At 44.8% G+C, this 24,284-nt stretch overlaps 1 protein-coding gene and 1 pseudogene across 2 annotated transcripts in view; one reads left to right on the top strand and one right to left on the bottom strand.

Annotated features, from left to right (window-relative positions):
* Nucleotides 1-11,978: 11,978 nt before the first annotated feature.
* LOC122566653 lies at nucleotides 11,979-13,874 on the bottom strand (annotated as a pseudogene).
* LOC122566542 (POU domain, class 2, transcription factor 2-like) overlaps nucleotides 12,453-24,284 on the top strand; it is a 124,475-nt gene continuing 112,643 nt past the window's right edge. The window contains exon 1 of one of the 2 annotated variants that reach the window (XM_043723958.1): nucleotides 12,453-14,535. In XM_043723958.1, the coding sequence (XP_043579893.1) occupies nucleotides 13,950-14,535 (586 nt within the window). In that variant the 5' untranslated portion in view covers nucleotides 12,453-13,949. The remainder of the gene's footprint in view (nucleotides 14,536-24,284) is intronic. The other variant, XM_043723959.1, reaches the window with a different exon arrangement.

Raw genomic sequence — 24,284 nt, 5'->3', positions numbered from 1 at the left:
TTCCCAAGATTAATATTCCCGTTCGCGAAAGAACGTCGACACCGGCGCGGCGTTGTCCATCGGTCTCTTAACTTGCTGCAGAATCGCCACCCTCTCTCGTCCCCGTCCCGCCTCTCAGCCAGGCCACTCTTATTCGTCGCCAGCCCGATGATTTATTGCAATATTTTGACGTGAAATATATATAGGAAAGATGAATTGACAGGCGAGTCTTTATGGGCAAAAGTTTGCCACCCTCCGTCGGGCAACCCCCTCGGCACCCGGACTGCGCTTCACTCGCGACGTCACCCTCCAACAGAGTCCACGCCAACTTTTCCCTAATTTGAGTGTTAATCATACGACGAAAGTTATCGAAAGCGGCAGAACAAAAGACGAAAATGACGACTGATAACGGCCTGACAAAGAGGGAACCTTTCGAAAGGAATTAGTAGATTAATTCACACTAATGGAAGCAGAGCTCTATCAACCAGTGGAATTAGTCTTTGCAATTCTTCCACTATCTCTCCATTTATCGACAGCTTACAATTAGATTAATTACTCGAGTTTTCCGAACAGATCGTAAATTTTTGGTCGAACGAATTACAGAAAAAAGTGAAGCCCATATGGGCTCGACTGAAATCCATTAACGCGAGCAAGGTGGCTCTGTTAATCGATACGAGCGGCTCATAATGCATTCTATTACAACGGGAAGTACCTACTCGTAATACGGAGTGGTAAAAAAATTCCAATTGATCGATCCACTAGCTCGGATGCATTACGCAAAGCATGCCGCGCGACCCGCCCACGCATCTCGTCAGCTAATTATCTAATAAAACGACGTTCGCTCGACGTCGGTTCGCATCGCCGCTACTCCTTCGTGTGTACGTGTATGTGCGCTTGCGGACGAACATATGGAAGATCTTTCACAAGCTCGAAACGCTATTGCACAGAGGTCGCGAGGAGTCGCAATACCATTAAGAGGAATGCATTATTCCCGGTCAGCTCATTGTATTCAGATACCTGGCCTCGACAGTTAGACAACCGTACTGCCAGGCTAAGGGCTGCCGATGCGAGGGCCCTTATTTGCCATTCATAGAGCTGCGAGAACGCGGTCGTGCTCGCGCATTACACCCACGAGCGGATTTTTGCCACGCTGTCGCGTCGTCCACTTCCTCGACCTTTAGCCAACATTTGTTCGCCCCGTGATTTAAGATCGTTTGGTAATCTAATCGTGCCTTCGTATGTAGTTATCGAACGTTATTAATAGGCCGGGTATTTTGAAGCCTGTTCACAGTTTTATGAACAAAAGATAAAAATATAGTATTTAAATAGAGATCTGCTTCGACGATTAAAAGTTACGTAAGTCGAGATATAAAAATACGCGCTCCGATCACTGTAGTGGTTTCTTTTCTTTCAAGGTAAATGGAATTTTTTCAAACGGACAAAAATTGTTGAATCGCTCAGTTAATATTTCAAGAGGTTCAGCCGTAATATCGTATAATTACAAAAACTATGATTGTTCTATTTTTTTTTTTTTTTTCTTTTTAATAACCGTTTCTTCAGTGGGATTTTACGAGATTTCCTTGTAGTCGTTAATTCAATGGACATTTAACGACCAAGTTACGACTGTTACAAAGTAGATGAGGAACGAGCGGAACAATCATCTTCGCGTTTTTCACAAAGGCGGAATCGAATGAAAGTCAGTGAACGCCATCGAGATAACGAAGGGAGAAGCGCGATAAGGTGGGCCGCCCTGTGCAATTTCAATTCCGGAAATCGGGGTGTATCGGGCCAATGGATGCTCTATCTTGTGTAGCTTTTTGGAAATTACGAGCCAAATGTGACTGGCCAACTGTCGCGTTTAGTTGATGGAAAAGAGAGGAGGAGACGAAGAGGGGTCAAGCGAAAAAAAAACTCGGTTTCTCGTGCCTTTGTGCTTCGAATAAAGAAACCGATTTTTTGTCCATCTCCATAGAGCGGGGACCGATATTTGCATAAGCGTTGTTCAAGGATCCGTGACGAATCGTCATGAAGATGGTCGCGATTCGTTTGTATCCGATGATCTTTCCAGGGAAAATAGGGGCGCGATCTGTCGTTCTGTTTTCACGCGGTATTTAACTCCCTTTGATGTATGATGTTTCACTTTTTCTGTCTCTGATATATTTATGTGCTTACACAAAACGTCAAAACTCATCGGTACTGTGGGAAACTATTAATAGTTGTGATATTCTTTTTGCGGCATAATATATCAACATATTTATGCATAAAAAAAAAAAATACGTGAAAAAGATGTTTATTCAAAGATCCAGATCTGGTTTCGCATTATCGTTCGATGTCATTAACGCTCACAATAAACATCGATAACCGTCGCGTTTTTTCTCCCTCCCGCGTGTTTCCATCGACTTGTAATAATTTCGAAATCACCATGCCGAGCTTACGAAGAACGCGATTCCTATTTCACTTGGAAGGTCCGCGATCGCGGGGAATCGGTCGTATCTTGACAACGACGTCTTACATCCCGATCTTAATGCGAACGCGACACGCGAGACTCAGAGGCCATCTATAATCGCTGCGTTCCTTTTCGACGCGGATCTCGTTTCGTGGAAATCGTAACACCCTACGAAATCATCCTCGAGGAACTGCCTCCTCAGCCTTCGAGCATCCAACCACGAGATATCGTATCTTAACTTATTCCTTCCAGAATAATTCAATTGAATCACCCTGTTATCTTTTTCCGCACGACGTTTATACTCAGCCATGCGGTATCGTAAAATCAGGATCAAATACGACTGGTTTTATCAGAAAACCAACGATGCATAACCGAACGACGAGGATTCACCACTAACGATTCATGGAAGGCAACCTTCACCTTCGAACCCATTCTACCCATTCGTTATGCAGAACTGTACGCGCTATTATCATACAAACTTTCACGAACGTATCGCTGTGTCTCGAACATCTTACCCCTCTGTTCTCCTCTTCGTACGTTACTCGCTATCAGTCGGTCTTTTGCCTCGCTAATGTGAAAACTCGAGGACGTTAAGTGGCTCAACTAGCTAACGTGTCTTTGATGTTTACCGCCCACCAGTGCGTACACACTCACGCGACGCAACTGCGTAACGCTACCATGCGATTCCACCGCGGTCGGCGAGTATTATCGTGCCTCCGACAACCGACAACAACGAATCTTCCCTCTCGTATTCCCGCGCGACCCCCTTCCCCCTCGCTTCTCCTTCGTCAGCCCCTTTTGCCGGTTTCTCGTATGCACGCAATGGACTTCGTGGCCGGGATCGTTTCTTCTTTTTCTTCTCCTTTCTCGTATTCTTCTCGTTCTTGTTCTTCTACGTCGTGGCCACTTAGCATCTCTTCCACGAACCTTGTTACCATGACGAATAAGAAACGCGCGCGAGGTTGCCCGCTTAATTACCTCTACTATGTCAGTGGAGAGGTAGAGCGCGCTTTGGCAACTATTGCCACCATATTTCGTATTATTCGACAAATGGTTGGAATTTCGTTGGAACTTCTCCTACAATTGTTTCAAAAGTTAAACGATCAAGAACAGAAAGAGGTGCATTAGTGAACAGAGAGAAACGGGACGCGTAATATTACCGTAAATACAGTACATATATATATAGAAGACACTTGAATGGTTATTATGTAACTGTATATATAAGACACTTAAGTGATTGTCAAATAAACTGTAACTTTCACGTGAATAAGCATTTTCTGTAATAACTTCTTGGACTAAAGTCTGTTGTTTCGCCTGACGTGAACCAAAAGTAAGTCCTGCCTGATTTCTATACTGTACGGAGAGGCTCACAGACGTAGTTCAAATTTTCAAATTCAACACGTACACTTTGGATATATAAAACATTAAAAATTATAGACTTGTGGATCGATTATGAAGGTCTCGAGAGCTTTAAGAGACGCTTGAGATCCAGTGGATCGTACGGGACACCTGATTTTCAAATGTGGCGGGGCAAGTTTCGGCGGAGAAATTAATCCTTCCGGTCGTTAAAGTGCAACTCGTTAAGTGTGACAGTGGCTGGCAGCTGGATTGAATTGAGGCGCGTGCTATATTACGCTTGATATCGCTGTGAAACCCAACACCGCCGGCTTAGACCTCGACCCCATGAGCCGCTACCACCGCTGGCGCTACACTACCACTGCCTCCATTACCACCAGCGAAACAGTATATCCTGCCGCCAAATGCCAACATTACACGCGACGTTAAACTTGTCCCACAGATTTTGAAGCGTAAATGCCAATTTTGGAGTAATTTTTAAGCATCAGTTGGGATGGAGTTTTTCGTTTCTCGGAAATTTATTGACAAATGGATCTGTGTACCATGCGATTAAACGCTCGAGGATCTCTGTACGTCATTGAAACGCACGACAGAAATATTGGTACTACAGTGACATAAGATTACGTTTTTATTCCAGATTTTAAGGTTGTTCACGCGAAAACGTTCATTTGTCGGAAACGCCTCTTCGCAAACTGCGTTTCGCTCTGTCGACGATTCGCGGCTCAAGGCCGATGTTTAAACAAGTGCAGCCGTTTTACGTGTCAATAAGTTCAGTTTTTCGCCTTAATACAACTACGACAGAATTTCTTTCTATATTCTACCAAATGTAAACGAGACAATTATTATTTTAAATAAATAGGTCTTAGACTGTGTTGCCGATTGACTTCATATTGAAAATTAAAGAAATTTTTCCAAATAAAACTGTAAGGTAATATGTTCGTAATATTTCTTAAACTACCAATCGAACCATCAGTTAATTAGAAACAAAACGATGCATCAAAATATAGCAGATCCATAAAAAACAAAAACAAACGATTATTCCTAAAAAATTGAGAAACCAAGTAACGCAACGAGTTAAGCCGTCTTTGCTAGCTGAGAGGTTAATAGATGATTTGAGACTTTTGCACAGCACTAAATTTCTAATCTCTCTAATCCATTAAACAACCATGAAATCTTGCATCTTGCGATTAGGACCATTCCGTACTGAACAAATTTCAAGCTCCAGATTCAGAACGAAGCTCCCTGTATCAGAGTGAAATTTTTCCACAAATTTCGAGCCTGCGACCCTGTCGCGTGACTCTGTCCTCGTTCGTACGACGAAACAGAGAGTTACGTAACGATGTCGATCGGTCTCACGCCTGCACGGACGCGGGTTGCACGCGTGTATGCACGCAGCCCACGCGGAATGCGCGCTGGACGGCGCTTACGCCGTGCTAGCGAACGAGCAATTACCTTAATCCGGTGAATATTCCGCGGAATAAAAGGGGCGAGCGTAGAAGAAAAAGAGGAACCAGAGCGCGGCCAGTTGGAAACGGGCTTATGGATGGAATGCCGCGTGAAGAATGGAAGGAGGGGAAGGGAACTCGCATTAGACAATTGGCAAATCGCGAGCGGCAACGTCAACGAGCCCAGAGGTCGCGCTCGTGCCCGCGAAATATCGCGAATGCTAAGAATGCGCCCACTTTTTATTGCCTAATCCCGGAGCCTAAGTAGAGCCAAGCGACCAAGATTGACGTGAGATACTACGTTGCTTGGACTTTTCGAATCGCTTCGTACAGCTGATGAAAGATGAATGAATAGTCTGTTGAAGATGCGAAATATGATGGAATATTTTATGGTATCTTGGAGACGAGTAAAGGTAGAGTAACCTCAGGTACCTGATATTATATTCTTTTAGACTAATAAGAAATCAGGCAGCAAAGAAGCTCTGGAAGCTATTATAGAGATCTGTGGATGTTATGCAATCAGTAGATGAGAATATTTCTTCGAAAAAATCATACGGGTACTGCAACAAAAATAAGATCGTCCAAAAAATTGCTTATAAAAAATATAGAGATAGAATTTAAGTTAAGGAACAATTAGGGAAAAGTTTCCCAAGTGTATTTTGTATCACGTTGTTATTTGTATTACAGCGTATTTTATTACATTTTCGAGAATACGAAGAAATATTAAAGTAGAATTTAAAAAAAAAAAATTGTTATCTTCTAAAGCTTGATCGATTATGCGAACACTTTGAATAGCCAGTAAAACTGAGGTGTAGGCATAATAACATCATCCTCTCGAATTCATTGGTGGCTGTCCTTGATCCGCTAATTACCACAAAAGGAACCGCTTATTTTATAATCACACGTTATGCTCCCTCACATGCGTAATGCTAGGAAAATTACCGAGCTTGCTCGCGCTCTGTCACGCGTGCCACGATATCGCGAGTACACGACCGGCCAACTCCGTCGGGAATTGAGAGTTCCGTCTCTTTTAATTCAAAACTTCCGCGAAACCGAGCTGTTTTAATAACGACACAGAGAATGTCAGCTTGCAACGATACTGCGTGTAATTTGTTTATGGTTTGTATAAACTATAAAGAATCGCGTTCTGAATCGCAGTTGTTACGTTTTTCATATAAAAAAGTCGTTGAGATTTTTGTAATATAAAATTTTGTCAAACCATTTCAAGAAAAAATATATTACTCTTTTTTGAAATCATTTTCCATAATAATCTTTTCGTGAAAAAAATTCCTGTAATACGATAAAAAAAAAACCTGATCTACACTTGTATCAACCACGCAGACTTTATAATTTAAATACTCCGCAACCCTAACTAATTTAGCTATCACTCGGAAAACATTGGAGAAAATATTTAACGAAGCGTCTGTACTAAAAGTAGATCAAAACGATGTATTCCGCAATCGTGGAAACGAGTTTACTTATCGTCCCGGAGCGTTGTATGGTAAAGGAAGAGCGTTTCTTTCTAACTGTAGAAGTGTGGTCGGAATGGTATGAAAAGGGAACCGTCCGGAAAATGGAAGTCGACACTGGAGGTGTCCGAGAAAGGCCTTGAAATTGCGAAAGACGATAGGGGAGGCTATGGGTCGGTTCTCTTTGATCCACGAGCGCTGGTTCGCGTCGTTCCGAAAAACCGAAACCTCATTATTATCCCCGCGGGCCAAAAATCCGGTGTACCCTGAATCGAGCTTTCGATTTCACGCTCCTGGCGCCCAACGAATTAATCGTTTTTCGAAAAACGCCCTTTGAATTTTCTTTGCCTCGCGCGGTAGGTAGTTTTCGAATGACTCTACGAAATTTAGTATCTACATTTTTTTTTTTTTTTTTTTTCTAGATCCTTTCATAACGCGGACTCAGGTGCAGCGAAAGATTTGCGTAACTAATTGTCGATATTCTTCCTAAATATTTCATTCTAATGGCTGTCGAGAATTCCGGGGTCCAGTTTCTCGGAAGCCTCTAGTTTTACAGACCTAGTATAAGCACAGCTTTTTCGTTCAAGGACAAAACTTCACTGAAGATAATTTCGAATGATTTTATAACGGGATACGGCTTTGAACTATCGAGAGGATTCCTAAACATGACGATGTTACGTCGAAGTACCATATAGATTTCGGAGAAAAAAATAAATACCTTCCCGTCGTAAAAAAAAAAACAGGATCTATATCTCTGGAGAGTTTCTCTTCGTGAATGCCACGTCGTAAAGCAATTAGTGAAGTAATAAGTGATATGTATAGATCGATGCAGTCACTACCTGGATCTGTTCCCGACGACGAGAGTGAAATCGAACGTTTCGGTGCATCGTAAATCGTGGTATAGTGATGGATGGTCAAATGGAGCCGAGAAATTGTAAAATAGCCCCGACGGTATGGTATTGTGCGCGGTACGGTTTATTTGACTTTTTTTATTCGTTATCTTGCCTTCTTTTTCGTAAAATTACCGTCTCGTCAAACACCGCGCGGTAGAACCATTCGACCTGAATTAGAGAGGGCAAGCGAGGATGAGAAAGAGCGGGGAGAGAAAAAAAACGAGCTCCGTTTTCGGCGAGAATAGAGGGCCAGTAAAGTTCGGCCGACCTCTTAAGAACTTTTCCGCGCGAAAAAGTGGGCAGAACAATTGCCAGTGGATACATCTCGAGTTTCCGCAAGTGGGTGAAAAATCCAGCGAAATACTGAAAGAAATGAACAATGAAAGCAAAGGAATCGAAGAAAAAATGCTATCGAACGCGGAAAAAAACTCTACTCGATGAACAATCGAGCTGAATTGCTCTTAACATTATCTAGAAAATAAACGACAAGCACGAAACGTAAGGGAAGAATGTTCGCGTACGTCGTGTTCGTCAAGTGCACGAGTAGAATTAGAAGAAAAAAAAAAAAAGATATTTTCACATCTCATGCAAGGGCCTCAAAAACTTTATACTTTTTTTTTCCAACGTATGTACAGCGTGAATCGTCGAGATTCTAGTTCTCTAAAGGGGGAATTGATTTATAAGTTGGCCAGAAATCCTAGCGAGATTGGCCCAGTTTCTGCCTCCCAACAAATCATCAAAGGAAAATACTGTTTTGGAGCACCTGGCTCCTCGAAACCTCCGACGAATGGTAGTTAAAATCTTCCCGGATAGAAATAAACGTTCGCCCTGCTGCTTCGACGCATATACTATAGAATCAAAACCTCTAATTTTCCACGTAATGGGAGGTCTTTATTATTCTTGAAGGGTGGCAATTCATGGACCGTCTAAAAAAGTTCCTCTTCGGGGGGTAAAACGATTTTCACAGGGGGTACGTCAGAAGAATCTCGCGTTTCTTGCCTCTCCATTTTACTAAAAAAATCGACAGTAACGGTAACAATCTTCAACCGGAATCGTCGAAATCGTTCGAGCTTCACTATTGATGAATTTCTTTCGTATCCCTTCAACAGAAGAATCGATTAACGAATATTACGGTTGGAAAATGTAGCTCGAAGTCTCGGTGGAAAATTGTTCGCAATCTATGTAACACGAGGATATCAGCGTTCCCTATAGCTCGGTTTAACGCACGGAATCGGTGGAATGCTAAGTACAATTGCTAAGACCAGAGGAAGCTGTGAAATATTATAGTGAAGACAATATGGAAGCAATTAACGTCTGGAGATTGGCTCGTTCTTTGTGATTCTGACGATGTTGTGACTTGTTGCGTGGTGAATACAAAGGCGTCGCGGCGCGCGCGGCTGCAAACAGGTTTTCAGGAAAGCCAGGGGCGAGGGATAATGCACCTTTGTCAAAGAATGTGTTCGCGCGTGCAAAGAGAGGTGTTCGTCTGGTCACTACCGATGCTGCTTGAGATGTCAGGAGCCGCAGGTGGCCGAATGGTAGCCTGCAATTCACGTATACACCATATAGACAGGTCGTCGGGTTTGTGAGAGGGTCATAGGGTCAGGAGGCACCGGCTCGCCGCTCGGCTCTACCGGGTGTCTTGAAAAAAGTTGCACTGATCGACCGTGCAACGACTAAGGGGAACAGACAGAATCTAGAATGAAGATCATCACGTAGACCGTTAACGAATGTCGGACATCTTTTTGAAAGTTACGTTCAAAGAAACAAGTTTCAACATAGAAGGACGCGCACGATAATTTTACGAGCGCAAATTATCGGTCACGAAAGGCATTAAACCCTGCAGGAATGATTTCACCTGTGCAACCGCGGTTTCACACCCAGGTGCACTGAATCAACATGTGACGAGACGGTGTTAAGGATCTATCACCGTCCTTGACGAGCAAATGTTGCACCATCACCAACTCACCGCGTTATTTCCATATATTTTAAACACACGGTTACCCTTTGCCTTTGCAGGTTCGTTTCATTCAACGTGAATGAGAAACGCGATGGGGAACGAAGAGGGCCCGGCACCTGCGATCTCGGGTCATGCAAATACCTGCACGCGATGAATAAAAAAAGGGGGTCCGCGCTCAGGGAGAAAGGGTTTGCCTTATTCAGATTAGGGTCCCGGGCATGGGTATTTGAACACCCTTCCATATAGTGGCACTCGAGCCACCTCGATTTTCGGCAAGTGCCTTTATCCTCTGGCACGCGTGTCATACATAAATATGACCATCCTCTCTTTTTTACCAACCCTTTATTCGTCCGCAATCAGATACGGCATGGAAATGTCGCCACTTGACAAAGAAGAATCGTTTCACACCTCTATTAATTATACTACCTGTCTTGCTAATCGTATCATCCTCCAGGTATAAGACAGCAGCCGAAACATGGAATAGGAGAAAGAAAGAATATTTGAGTTCCTGTTATACCAGTTAGAAGAACGTTCACGCGTCCTTACAAAACCTCGCTTCGTCCCAACTCCCGGAATCAGAGCGCGTAGATATTATTCGCGCCTCTTTCGTGAATTCGCGTAGGTAGGGGCGTCATTAAAATCAATACCGGCTCGCTCTCCACCTCGTCTCCCTCGTGCCACCACCCTCGTCCTCTCGGTATGTCCCGCTTACATCTTCGTCCCTCGGCGCTATTCATCCTCGTCGCACCTTCTTTGTATGCGTGTGTATGTACGCGCACAGGGGGGTTGGTGGGGGTGTGCAAGGCGGGGGTGCAAGGGGATGCTCGGTCGTTCCTAGTCGGAGACGTGGTACTGCTGGCTGGTGGGGTAGCTGGAGGGGAAGAAGGGAGAGAAAACGCGAAAAAAAGGAACGTGCACAAGGAAGATAGAGCGCGGGGGTGAGTCGTGGCGAGGGGAAAGAAGACGCGATAAGAGGAAGGGTGCCGCGTTCGCAAGGTTAGGTAGCCGGTACACGCGATAAGGAGTGGGGGTGGCGTTCCCATGACCAATAAGAACCTCTTTAAAGCGCCCTTTTTGCGCGCGGAACTGCGCATGCCGGATTCAAATCTGGGCGAGCTGCTGGGTATCGAGTGGAGGTGGTGACGGTGGTGGTGGCCGGTGGCTGTATGGAAATATGATAGCGCGATAAAAGGAGGAAGAATGGCAGGGATGCTTGTGTATGCGAGGGAAAAACGTAGCGCGAGGGTGGGGATACTGCACGGCTGCTACGACCAATAAAGGCCCACTTTAAAGCGACTCATTTTTTTTGCACTGGCACTGCGCATGCCGCATTTAAATGTTGGGAGTGGTGGGTTCCAATGTGTGTGCATAGAAATATGATAGGTGAGACTCGGACTCGAAGGAATGGCGGACGGGATAGGGGTTCCTGAATATTTGTATACCATCGTGGGGTTGTGATATGGCCAGCAGTGATACAGAAAAAAATGGCGTCTCAGATACATCTTCGAATGTATTTATAATTTGCGACGTTAAGTTCGTGAAAATTGATCAAGTAAGTGTTTGGATTTTAGTTAGATTCGAAGTATGTAATCCGATATCGAAGGTTCGGTTCGATAGATAAACGCTATCGCTGCTATGGATACTGTAACTTGGTTACACCGTTCTTGTATTATTATGTATTATTGATTGTTTTACTACATTTGCTAATGCGTACATATTCAACACGCAATAACGCTATTGTTCGAGTGGTCGTTGAACCAACCGGTTTTAACCTTTAAAAGTATACATACATATATGTACTTACTCACCTGTTGTTAACCTAAGATTCATCAGACTGCAGACAGTATCAGCCAAACAGTTTGTCCTTCAGGTCATACCAAAAGCGTTTGTAGAACATGTAGAATCGAATCTCGAGATCACCTATTTTGTCGAAATTTATCGAAAACTTCTAACGTTTTCTACAAGTGACGATACAAACACCGTTTCCCGCCAAATTACTATCGCGATTAACAGAAAACAGGGTGATAGATGTCTTGATAAAGACTTCTCACTGTCACTTTTTTAACTAATCTTTTACAAGCTTCCTATCGTCTTTATCCTTACACCACCTAAATACCTTAGGAAATACCATAGGAAAAACACTCATCGTCAAAGCAGAAACTATGATCTAACAGTTACAAAAATATTCGAAACCAACCTGTTTCCGTAATTTTGCACCGCGATACAGCTGCGCCACTAACGTTGAAAAAACGCCACCTGTGACGCTCATCTGAATTAATTGCGTCCAGTAGTTCGGCGTACATACATGAGCCTTATAAAGAAGCGCCCTCCATTGGGATAATATTTACATAGTCAATGCCTGATGTTTACAAGTGTGGACGTGGTAACGACATCGGTGTCAGTTGTTTATATTGTATTTATTCGAAAGCTCTAATCGTTATCGCGATATCGAGTCAGAGGGGGCAGCGAGTGCCGCGATTGGTCGCTTTTCTCGCATATGCAAATGTACTCACCTTCTCTCCCTCTATCCGTGGTTTGGTTGCAGCAGTAGTAGCCGGTACACGCGAGGTAAAAAGGCGCGCTCGCGCTCGCGACCAGAGAACTCGCCTTTCCTTGCCGGGCGGAGTCGCGCGTGATCCGCGTTCCTTTGCGATTGGAGCTTCATTCCCCACCGACGCTGCTTGTTTCCCCACCAGTATGAACGTCCAGGCGTTCGTCCGCTGCTTTTCGTTCTAGTCGAACCTCTTCGTTGTGCTTTCAGCGTTTCATGCCGAGGTTAGAACCGTTCCGTCTCTTTTCTTCCTCAAACAACTCCCCCACTTTGCGTTCGACAGTCCGCGTACGCGTCCGCGTTCCCCGTGGCCGGTAGGCGGCCGACCGGGCGTACGTGGGCCCTCTAGTGTAGCTGCACACATGCACGCGACAGCATCTGACCGCCGTACCAGCCGCCGCAGCCGTAGCTGCCACCGCCGTAGCTCGTCGCGGATGCTCGTGTTCCTGCGATAACGATACTTTGCTCTTTCCACCGATCTCGCACTGCGAACACCTCGAGAAACGATCGAGGGGAAAGCTGAGTGGCGCGGTGTGTGTGAAACTTATGACGAAACGGTACCGCACGTGTGGAACGCGGAACCACGGGAGATACTCGCCAGCTTCAAATGTGAGACAGTGATATCGTGACGGTTTGCAATGGAATCGAAAGGATTTTGAGAGAGATTTACGATCGAACATGCTCGCGTACGTTCTGCTGGAGAGCATCGAAACTGTTCGCGAGTTCACTGATGGGTGACGCTGTGTCTGACACGTTGATGACAGGTCAGAGGGACAGTAGGATTTTTGAATATTCGCGGGCTGCAAGGAGCACGATTCTAAGCGGTGAAAAACGCGCGCGGACCAATCGTCTGTAGAACAGCTGACAGTTGGCGCTGGTGGCAATTAGAGAAATCGACGCGAGGTGTTTGGCAGTCGGATTCGATGACAGGTGAATTGCACGGGAAGCGGAGGCAGGAACTATGCGATAATAACGACCATACGTGTTTGTCACGCTGTTCCGTTTAATAACTATATCTATCGCGAAGTGTTCGTGTAATGGACGCGATTGATAAATTCATGTAACGAGTGACTGCAGAGCCGGTGACCGTGCGAGACTGGGATACGTTCGGAACGTGCCGGAGGAACATATCTGTGCTTATCAGTGTAGTGTTTCTTCAGGAGTATACTGTGATATCGAAGGATAATAAACATCCACAGGATATTTTGTATTTGTAAAGACGTTTCTCCTTTGTGACATTAATAATATAAATGTCGAAGGAGCAAAGATACATCGTATGAACCTACTCTGTCCGGAGTGAAACTATTGGTGTTGCAAGTGTAACGCGATACTAGTGATAAACAAGATCGACGCATCTGATCAACAATAAAATAGGACGTCTAATAGTACAAGAGGGGGAAGAATAGCGAAACTTGTCCGACAAAGAGAGCCAGCAGGTGACCACGTTGGATCTCGCGGCGTTGGCTGCTTACGGGGGCGTTTCGGGACCCAGGGTCGCGGTGGCGGGCACCGGGGTCCTCGCGCTACCCGGCCTGATACCCGATAAGGGTTTATCATCGCCCGGAGGACAGTCGAAAACAAAGTCCGCAGGGCTGGCGGGTCTCGACAGCGAGGCGGTGCGCCGGTGGGTCGCCGAGGCCGCGCGGACCGTCCGGCAAATTCCGCCTCCGGTTGTCGTACCATCTAGTTCGCAACAACAACAACAGCAGCAGCAGCAACAACAACATCAACAACAACAGTCGGTTCAACATCAACAGCACAGACAGCAACATCATCATTCCATTCATCGACAGCGTCAAGAGCCGAGCCCGCCCTCGGTGGCCGCTTCCTCTTTCGTTTTGCCGTCGTCGATGACGCAGACCCCCAGCATGCATCTGCTGGAGAACAATAACCTGGTGGAGGTTGCGATGGTACAACAGCAACAACAGTCTCAACAGCAGATGCAGATGCAGCCACAGAAGCAAAAGCAGACCAGCCCGACGAACAACAACACCATCGAGGCTTGGAGATCCATTCAAGGTGGTCACCAGTGGTGGAGTCCGCCAAGTACCGTTCATCAAGAGCAACAGCAGCAACAGCAAGTGTCGCCTCTCGGTCAGCAAGTTCCTCAGTCGCAGAGTCTGGTTGCTGGCACGGTATGCGGTCAAGTACAAAGACAGTCGCAGATTCAATCGGAAATCGATCAGCCTTTGGACTTTTCGGTGGGTTCCCTTCAACAACAGAGGCTACATTCTCGCGTAAGGACTATACACGAGAGACTGCAGAGTAGGATGCACGACAATAATAACGGTACAGCCGGTAGCGGACAGAAGATCGTCAGAGGGACTGGCAGCAGGAGAAGTTTCAGTCCCAGTGATGGTAGCAGCAGCAGCAGCGAGGACGAAGGGGTCTCCACCGGCGGGAGTCCTTCTGGCCCCCTTCGAGGCACCGAAAACGGTGAGTCTTCGAGACATGCAAATTCTCTCTACTTATCGCGTTGCATGGCGCGTTTTTGCCGAAACAGCGCGATAGAAACACGGTGACGAGCTCGTATAACGATAAATCAGGGTGACGCAACGGATTATAATATCGCGAGTGATTCGAGATGAGGCAATAAGCCGCGCTTGTAATTCGGCATTTCCGATTTTACATCCGCTTGCGCAACCAGTTACTCATTTGAATCTTAGAATTTTGCTCTTGTCGGTTACTGGATTATGATATTAATTTTATTGCTTCCTTAGATGATTTCATTGTTTGGCAAGATAGATAATAGGCAGAGTGTCCTCAATCGTGATACTTAATTGTAAAGCTATAAATAGCGAGATCAAACTTTAGTCTTTTTGTATAAGGGAAATTCCAATTTTGAATTCTTCATTGGCTCTATGAAATCCTAGAGTATCGCGAACGTTAGATATAAATAGTGTTATAAATTCGATGTGAAATAAAACATGACGCTAAGTGTTGCAGTAATCTTCAATTAGATCGGGTCTTAAAATTATAACTTGTGAGATTAGATTTGAATTTTTTATCGAGGTATCTCAGCAAAGAGTTAACTTATTTCCGTTTCCATAGCAGTTAAGAGTTGACACTAAAACTACCAAGTGCGATACACCTTGGACTTCTTACTTTATATAATTATAAAAATATTGTTTTTTTACCTATATAGAAACATAATTGTTCCACATTTGTCTATTTTTATCAAATCATTTCAAGTATAATCACAATTATACGCGGTATATTACTGGTAAAATATATATCAAAGATTGGTAGTAGTATTGTAACGTTAAAGATCTTCGAATACACTGTTTACCGTGGTCCGTATCAATAGGACGATTAAGCGGTTCCTTCTGTCTCTGTCGATTTCCCAAAGAGTTGGTTCGATAACGAAACCGGAGATTTCCGAGACAAACGAACGTATGCGTCATGCCAGCCGCTATTTGTCCGTGAACGAAACACGAAACGATGCCGTGCATTTTGGGGGAAAACGTGGCGAGCGTTCGATCCGTCAGCTGTCAATGGAGCCTCCCTGCTTGCATTCGATGCTGCCACCCCCGCACAACCTTGGCACGGGCCATTGTTACCTTCAGCTCGTCGAATGATCGATGCATTGTACGTTCGTTCCATTGTAGGAATAAGCGGCGCGAGATCGCGAGAATCGGAGTTTACCTGAAACCGGGTTTCGTTGCGTTTCGTTGCGTTTTCATACGCAAAAACATGGAAGGTTCGCCAATTGCGGCGGCACGGTTTTACGATGGGAAGGTGAATTCCCTTTTACAAGATGTTCCTTTCGTTGCGCGCCCGTCGTTGCCGCGTGCATGCAATCTGCCAACGATTTCCCCTCGCCATAAGGCAATTCTCCATGAATAAATTCGTGTAACGTTTCGTTCGAGGCAACTTATACATGTATATAATTGAAATTCGCGCTTCTTGCGTGTTCTTGTAATTTTTAGCGTTACGTCATACGGGTAAGGAGTGTATTTTCCATCAGAAAGTACGTGGTGTATTCTTATCGTTAACTGGAACGATAGTCATCGTTATTTAAAGGAAATAGTGGTCATTCGTTTATTGAGCGCCGCTTCTTAATAATCGTGTTTATCTAAAACATCGGTTTTCACCGTATCTGCGTCTCAACTGATTAAATTGTGTCAATAATTTGCGTCTTATTAAGCCTTATGATTCATGACAGTAAAGTGTATGTCGATTGACTACTCGAGCGAATGCCAGTTACGTTCTGGTTTTTATTCGGTCGAACTTGCACGGTGACATCATATGAGACACGAACATATTTTCGACGGAAACGTTAAACTATTCGACGTATCGTTGAATATGTTTTGCTCGAGCTTATGATACGTATCGGCCAGTCTTAATACAGTTTTAATTCAACCTCAATGACACGTGTTTGAAGTAGTGGACACGTGAACAGCGACGATCCAATCGACAGATAAAACCAGCATAGAAAAACTTCTTACCTCGATTTCGACGCATTCGCTGATAAAGAATAGATCGATGGTAGAATATGAGAGTGGGACAGGGAAAAGATAGGAAAATTTCTCGTGTATCGTCCGCTCGATTTACCACCGATAAATTCACTGATTATTCTATAAAAACTAAATATTATTGTACTTATACTTGGCTGTACGTCGAGTTATCTTTCGTGTTTATTATCGCGGCGTAATGTGTCGGCGTCGCGATCCTCGCGATGCCACGAAAACAAGAATGATCATAATTAAAATGATACAAGTCGAGGCGAGCATTATCTGATTTTAAACAGCCGGATCTTTATTAGTTTCAATAAAATGCAATGTAAACAGCGCTATGGAATAGTCTGATAAGAGTCGAGCGTTCGTAACACATTACAAACTAGGAAATAGGAGGAAGAAGAAGAAAACAGAAAAAAATAGAAATAAGCATGTTCGTGGTAGCGAAGCTCGTGCAAAAGTTACATACGTGAAATTCAGCAACTAATAGTATTTATTTTTATTGAAACTTATGATAAAAACGATACCACAGTCGAATAGAGCGTTTCGATTTCAACGTCGAGCACCTAATGCATACCCCTGTTAATCGCGACTTCGAGAAAAATGAGTAAAAAAAAAAAAGAAAAAAAAAGGAAAGAAAAAAATAAGAGAGAAAAAACGAAGAGTTATCTTTGATTTCGTATTATCGATAACGGCGCGAGCATATTATGTTTAATCCGCGGGCAATTATCGTGGCTGGTGCGTTCGTTTGTGCTCGACCGTGTTTCGGTATCTCGGCTGTTCAACGCAGCGACCGGTATATGTATGCGTGTCTACATAATTGCACTAATATTCAAAAATGCAACGGCAAACAGACGGCGTAGTTGATGCCGGTGAGAAAAAGTTGGCCGATATCGTATCTGTCGATAAGGTCTTAGCTCTAAGGCTTGTTTGAATAAATATTCCACGTAAGCGCGTGATCGTGCGGTTATTTTCGATGAGCAACGCGATACGACGAAAAATCCATTTTTGAAGTGAAATCGTAGAGTGCTCCAGATAATACCCCCTCCCCCTTATATAACGTTAATAGCCCTGAGGTCGTTTTATTGGAGTTTCGAGCAACGATCGACCGTCTCGCGGTTATTATTCATCCGTCACGTTCTTCGAAAGCGACATTCCTGCCCTATAATCGAACATTACATCTCACGTCTTTTCCTTGTTTCGTATGTCCTCGATTTTCACGAGGAGCAAGAACGTGCAAACCAGCTGGTTGGTTGCGTTACGATGTATCACACCGAAAAGCGTAATTACTCGATATATCGTGCCTCCTTCTTTTCGTCGTGTTAATTTATGTTCGATAGGGGAGAATATAATTAATCCTGGCAAGGAACACGCGCAGGACCGAGTACCTTATATCGAAGATAGTCGATTGCGGTTCGCCAGGGTCCAGGGACCTGTTCTCCTCCCGAGGGCCTTGTGTATTACGGTGTAACGTGATACGTGTTTGATTCTATGTTATTTACGAGCAGGTGTGCCGCGCAACAATGTTTATCACATAATTAGATTCTATGCTCGAGCAATCTCTATCGCGCGGCAGTAAGCCATGAGGCTTGAACCTGAAAATGACGTTTCACGCTGGATGGCCCTGCGCAACCTTGATAACAATAATTTTCTTCGATACGCTCTCCATATTGATTTCATCCCTGCAATGTCCCGTACGTGCTTGTATTCCTCTTTTGTTCTTGCGTAGACCTCCTCGTTTTCCTTCGTTCCATCGATGCTTCTTCGTTTCTCTCTCGATATCCAGTCGTTGTTCGTCGTTCCAAGCGACATATTCCGATCCTCGATCCTTCTTTCCTTTAACAAGTCATTCGAACACGCTTCGTTTTTCTCGAACGATGGCCAAACCATCATCCACGAATGTTCCTTTCTTTTTCTTCTTTCTCGTGTTTTCTTTTCCCTCCTTTCTTTTCTCGTTTCTCGTTTAATACGCGCTGTAAAACTCAAAACGAGATAATGATCGTCGATCGATCGGCAATCTTGCGATTTCTGCTAATTATATACCGCGCCGGTTCGGCCACGTGTAATTAATTATGATAATATTCGATGGTAAGTAAATCACGTCGGTCGCTCCAAGTTATTATATGCCCTTTAACAGTTTAATTACCGACCACCGGATGTTTATCGTCGATGAATCGTTGCTAATCTGTACCTTAATAAATTCGCGATCGATGCTTCCGTCTCTATATCCATTGCTAACGAAAACCATACGACGGTCCTCAAACTGTGTTTTCTTTCCTTTTCATCGCCCGATATCCGATTCGCGGATACGCTCGAATTAAATTCCCCTTTCGACATACGTTCTTTTCGACGGAGTAATTATTAGAAAGGGGGCTGTGGTGCGTCGTACAAGTCTGTTCGTTCGTTAGTAGAATCTCTCGGCAAGAAAACGAGTTGTTCCAGCTCTCCCGAGTGCCGTCGGATCACTCGCGTGCGGAAAATTAGACGGCTCCTTTCCGACTCGTGAGAGTACTCACGGTTCTTCCTTCTTTTTCTTCGCTTTCGTCCATGATCTTCATTGATCTTCGAGTTTCGTGTGGCCCGACGACAGTTCCTCGAAGTCGTTTCTCTCCAACCAACTTTGAGGCTTTCTTTCATTCTTCGGTTCCTTAACATTTTCATTGCTGCGTGCCACGAATGTCGCTAGATTCCGTGACTTTGTCTCTTCTTTAAATTACCTCCAACCTGTTTATCAAGAACCTAGCAACTATAATGCATTGATCGAAGTTGATACATTGATTATTGGGTGATCGAAGTGTTCAGGAAAATTAGATTTCTCTGGCGGATGGTTCAACGGAGAAATCGTCATGAAACACGGAATTAGGTTTCAAAAACGTACATAGATCTTATTTCTTATCTAAGCGTAAATTGAAATGCAAGTAAATTCTTCACATATCCTTGTGATAGTGGCTTCTCGGCTTCAGGGTTACACATGGAGTAACCTGACAGTCCGCCACGGACTCGTTTTCTCATTTGCTTCGAGCAATCTGCTCCAAATACCTCACATAGGTACACGTATACTTGTAGACATTATCGAAAGTATAGATTTCCGATTAGTCTAGCGGATGTGTACATAGTTGCTTGATCGCAAACGTCGTGCAAAGACTGCGATCTCCCTTCGAGGACACGAAGATTATCCCAATCGGTGTGCGTAAACAGCTATGCAATCGAGGATTGGATCTACGTTCTTAAGTCGCAAATGATCTGGGTGCCCGATCGAGGCTCGCAGCGGACGAAATCCTAGCGACAGATCGCATGCCACAAATATCTTATGCGTTCCGTGCAAAAGGAAATGGCGTTTGTTGACATTGCATGGCGATCGATTAATCCTGACTGAATAATATATTTATTTTTGCGATTTGCGTCGCTATCGAGCCGAGTGAAACGGCCTTTTATCGATCGGCAATCTCGCGCGCGTCACTTGAGAAATGAAGGCTTGGCTCTCGGGGCCAACGAGATAAAAAGACGGCGTGGTGTTCTCAGGACGGAGGAGAAAGAGAGGCGACCGGAAACGCGCGCCCCGGCTCGGCTAACACGCATTTCACGTTCGTGTAAATTTCGTAGGCCAACGCAAACTCGAATGAATAATGTGTTCTGGCCCGTTTGGGCATTTCCTGGATGGTGCTAGTTGGATTATGGTCGTTCTGAAAAATCATGGTAATTTTGTAACCAACATGATTTTCCGAGGTAAGGATCCGACGTACGATTGAACGAGTGAATTCCTCGTATTAATTGAATCGAGATTACGAAGTTAAATAGGCTTTTGCCTTTTCGCGGAATAATCAACAGCTTTTTCCTTTTCGCGGAATAACCAACAGCCTTTACCTCTTCTTCTTCTTTCCTTCCTTACGATTTCTCTCTCTCTCTCTCTCTCTCTATCTCTCTCTCCCTCTCTCCCTTCCCCCCCATACTTGCTCCTTTTCTTGGTAAGAATCGAATCAAGATAATCAGTCGAGATAGCAACGATGCATCGCGCGGATCTTGGCAGCGCGCGCCACGGTTTTAGTCAGCTTTGTTGTTATAATAAAGATACCCTTAATTCATTTCGTTTAAAACATTCGTTCACAAGATTCGACTAATTAATATAACAGGGAATTAACGTCGTTACTCGTTCGCTTCCCCGCTAATTATCGCCTGTTTAAGATCGACTTCGAAACGTCAGAATGCCACTAATGAGACTTTAATGAAAATCCTTGGTTTCGGCTGAGCCGGAAGCGGCGCTTCGTCGTTTTTGTCTTACATCACACTGACGGTAGGAGAACAGCGGGTGTGAGCGGAGGCCGGAATTCATAATAACGCCGTCGCGGTCCCATTTGCATTGTCCAGCGGCTTTCCGATTATAGCCTACTCGGCTTTCGTATTAAGGACGGCCGGAACCTGCTCGAAACGCTTCGGGCTAGTTCGGGCTAAATCCCACCTATTATGTCGGCACTCGTATGTTGGTTTCTCTCGACAAACTCGTGGGCACGTGACTCGTAGGTGGTGGACGAAAGGTTTTATGAAAATCACCGGCGAACAGCAAGGGACAGATTTGCATGAGGAGATTGAAATTTGTCGTGGGATGCGTGTCACTGGCCGCAAGAAAACAATACAGAATTGACGCCGCAGACTGCTAGACGCTTCCTCCGGTGAAGAATTCTCTTTGGCGTAAAGGTAAAGGCGTAAAGGCGTACCAAAGACATCGAAGTAACTGATTTATGGTACAAAGAATAGAAACGTTTCTTCTTTCCTAGGGATCAATTATTTTGATTATCTTGATAGGGATTGACTCGCGATGATACGTTACCGTACCGATGTTACCGTAAGATTTAGATATTCAAAAAATTTGCATGCTTGTAATGTTACAACAACAAGATAAATTGCTAAATGATCTATAGAGATCTCTCGAAGTAATGTAAAACAACAACTACAACGCCACGAATAAGGCATAGAAAGTTCATTGGACAGGGAACATGTTGATTATCGAAGATTCTATCCTGTAGACTACGTCCTACGTGGAAATTGTTTTGACTGAATCGACCAATTTGCGATCGTCATAAGTAACTCGTACGGAATACAAAAGGTGCAGCCTATATAAGGAGAGGCTGAAAGAGAGCCGTGGATTCCAGGCAGCACGGAAATCTCACCTGTTACGTTGTCGGGACACGCTCGATCCGTACGAAAAGGCCTAGGATACGTGACCCGAAGCGGTGGGTGGACGGGTGGAGGCCGGTTCACGGGAATGGGGAATGAGAATGGGAATGTGGGGATTCCCGGTAGGTAGGCACAGACAGCGAGGAAGGTACCAAGGTGGCTATATAGTTGGTGGCAGGTAAAGCCGCCGGATAAATCTTACCTTGGATAGGTCAGGTTGGGCCAGGAGGATTCCAATAAGGAATGGAGGACCGTGCAGGGGTCACGTGGCAGTTCTCTTTTCTCTTTCTTCTGCCCTACCTCTTTTTCTTTTCTCCTTCTTTATCTTCTCGTGTACTTCTTTCATCCGGGGAGTCTCGCACGACCAGGTATACCTACCTTGCAACCCTTCTGCTCTAACTCACGGGGACACCTTTCCGCGTACTACCTACGCGTGTGCCGTACGTGTGTACACGTACGCGAACCTACAACACACGGCCATCGACAAATCACCGCGACACGCGACCGACTTTCCTGCGTCTTTCTTTAAAACATTCAACGGAAGGGTTTCTGGCCACGCGCCTACTCGGGTTTTCACGCCTCTTCCGTGATACGCGAGACAACCGGTCCATCTTTCGGCCCCCTTTACATTTTACTTGCTCGAGCAACTTGCCGATACGAAATCAAATCACTAGCAATTTCACGTTACGCGTAGCAGAGTATATAACGTAATATATAATCAAATGTAACTACCTGTAGTTTCGATGTTTCTAACCAATGTTTAGACATTAAATCCTCTTAGATACATTACACCGCGAGACATCAGTCCGGCGTCAAGTTATTCGTCGGTGTCGATCGTAATCTCCAAGAGACTCGTGTGTTTTTCCCCCGCGAAAAGTTCTGACCAGCTCTCGCACGTCCATAACTCTTCGTTACCCGTGGCACCGGTCGAGACATGCAAATTATGAGCGCGAGCGGCACGGCTCCCTTATCCCCCGGCGCAGCCACGATACCATCTCTCTCGCGTCGATGACGAATGCGTCGAAGCTGGACGAGTGATTCGCGCGTAGCAAAGAGTTACACGGACGTCCTTGCAGTTCGCGGTGCACATCGGAAAAGGAAATGTACTTCTCGTAATGAAACCTATAATGCCACGTACGGCGAGATAATACGGCGAGCAAGTCGTAGAACTACGAGAATAGACCTTGCTTCGCCCACGCTCTTTATTCCACTCGTTCGTTTTCCTTTTCTGTCCGATTTTTTTATATCACGGTTTGGCCATCGTCGAGATACGGTACGAGATCCGAGATGTTTCATGTAGCACGCGATTCGAGTCTAGTTTTCACGGGTTGCCGGTCTATCTGGTTGTGCACGTGAGAGCGTAGCTTCGATAGCCGGTACGACTACGCGTCATGCATATTCATCTCTATCTCGTCGATCTGGTTGATAATCGGCCAGGATATTTTTAGAGAAAATTTTCCAGTATTTTAATGCTAATTTTTCATCCCGCGGTTCGTTTCCTCTCGCCGTTCCATATTCATCACCGGAATTACCAAGCTCGCGATAAACCGTGTGTTTGTAAACCGAAAATAAAATGTTCACCGTTCCTCGGTACACGAAGCTCATTATTTTTCATTCCATGCTTGCTGTTGAGTTTTATTGTAGCTCATCGGTCACAAGGATCTGTAGATATACCTTCTCTATCTTCCCACGCGTTTTTCGTTGTTTTCATTTTTCTCTATCCTCGGTGTTTGCGCCGAAGCCCCCGAGCAAATGGAAATCGCTAATACCAGCGAACTATACCGCGTGCCGCGTTCAGTATGCGAGGCGTGCGCTCGCGGCGCATCGCGCCTCAAGGACCGGGAACGTTTGCGCCTAGCCAGCCGGATAAATGATGGAAATCACCATATTCATCGTATTTGTCGGCACGGTGCGCGCAGCTGAGCCGCTCGCCGTATTTGGCGCTCGCGTATGCTAATTCCACGGATTGGCAGGCTAGGCTGTGTATGCACACGTCCGGTTGAAAGGACAAGCGTAATCCTGCGCTCCTGTTCGACCGCGTCGCCGTGAATTATTCCCTAGGACGAGGCGAACCTTGTCGTCGCCAAGGTGTTCCGCTGAGATCTTACATTGAATTTCTATTGGAACTCGTTAGCTTAACGTTTCTATGTTCTTTTTGCATCCGACGTAATGTGAAAGATTATTTTCGAGGTCTTCTTAAAAGAAGAAAAATTTGCAATCGTTTCTAACGCTTTGGTTTTTATGGTTCGAGAGAAGCTGGTTGTATCGAAGCCTTTGGTGTTGGAGCTGTTCAATTTAACTAATAATCAACGTATGGAAAATAGAAAAGTTTATGAAAGATTACTTTCTTCATCTTTCTTAAAGTTCTTATTTTCAAGCTTTGAAAGAAGTTGTTGGTTCTCGTCAAATTAGCTTATAATTAACCTATGAAAGATGGATAGGGAGACGGATCAAAGGTTGAAGATTATTTTCAAGATTTTCTTATGCAACGAAGGAGAAGGAATCTCGAATCGTTTTCAAGCTTTGCGACAAGTCGCACAGTTGGTTCCACTGAGA

This window comes from Bombus pyrosoma, linkage group LG4, assembly GCF_014825855.1.
Source record: "Bombus pyrosoma isolate SC7728 linkage group LG4, ASM1482585v1, whole genome shotgun sequence".
Classification (NCBI taxonomy): domain Eukaryota; kingdom Metazoa; phylum Arthropoda; class Insecta; order Hymenoptera; family Apidae; genus Bombus; species Bombus pyrosoma.
Note: the sequence above shows the minus strand (reverse complement) of the source record. Positions and strands in the feature narration are given on the sequence as shown.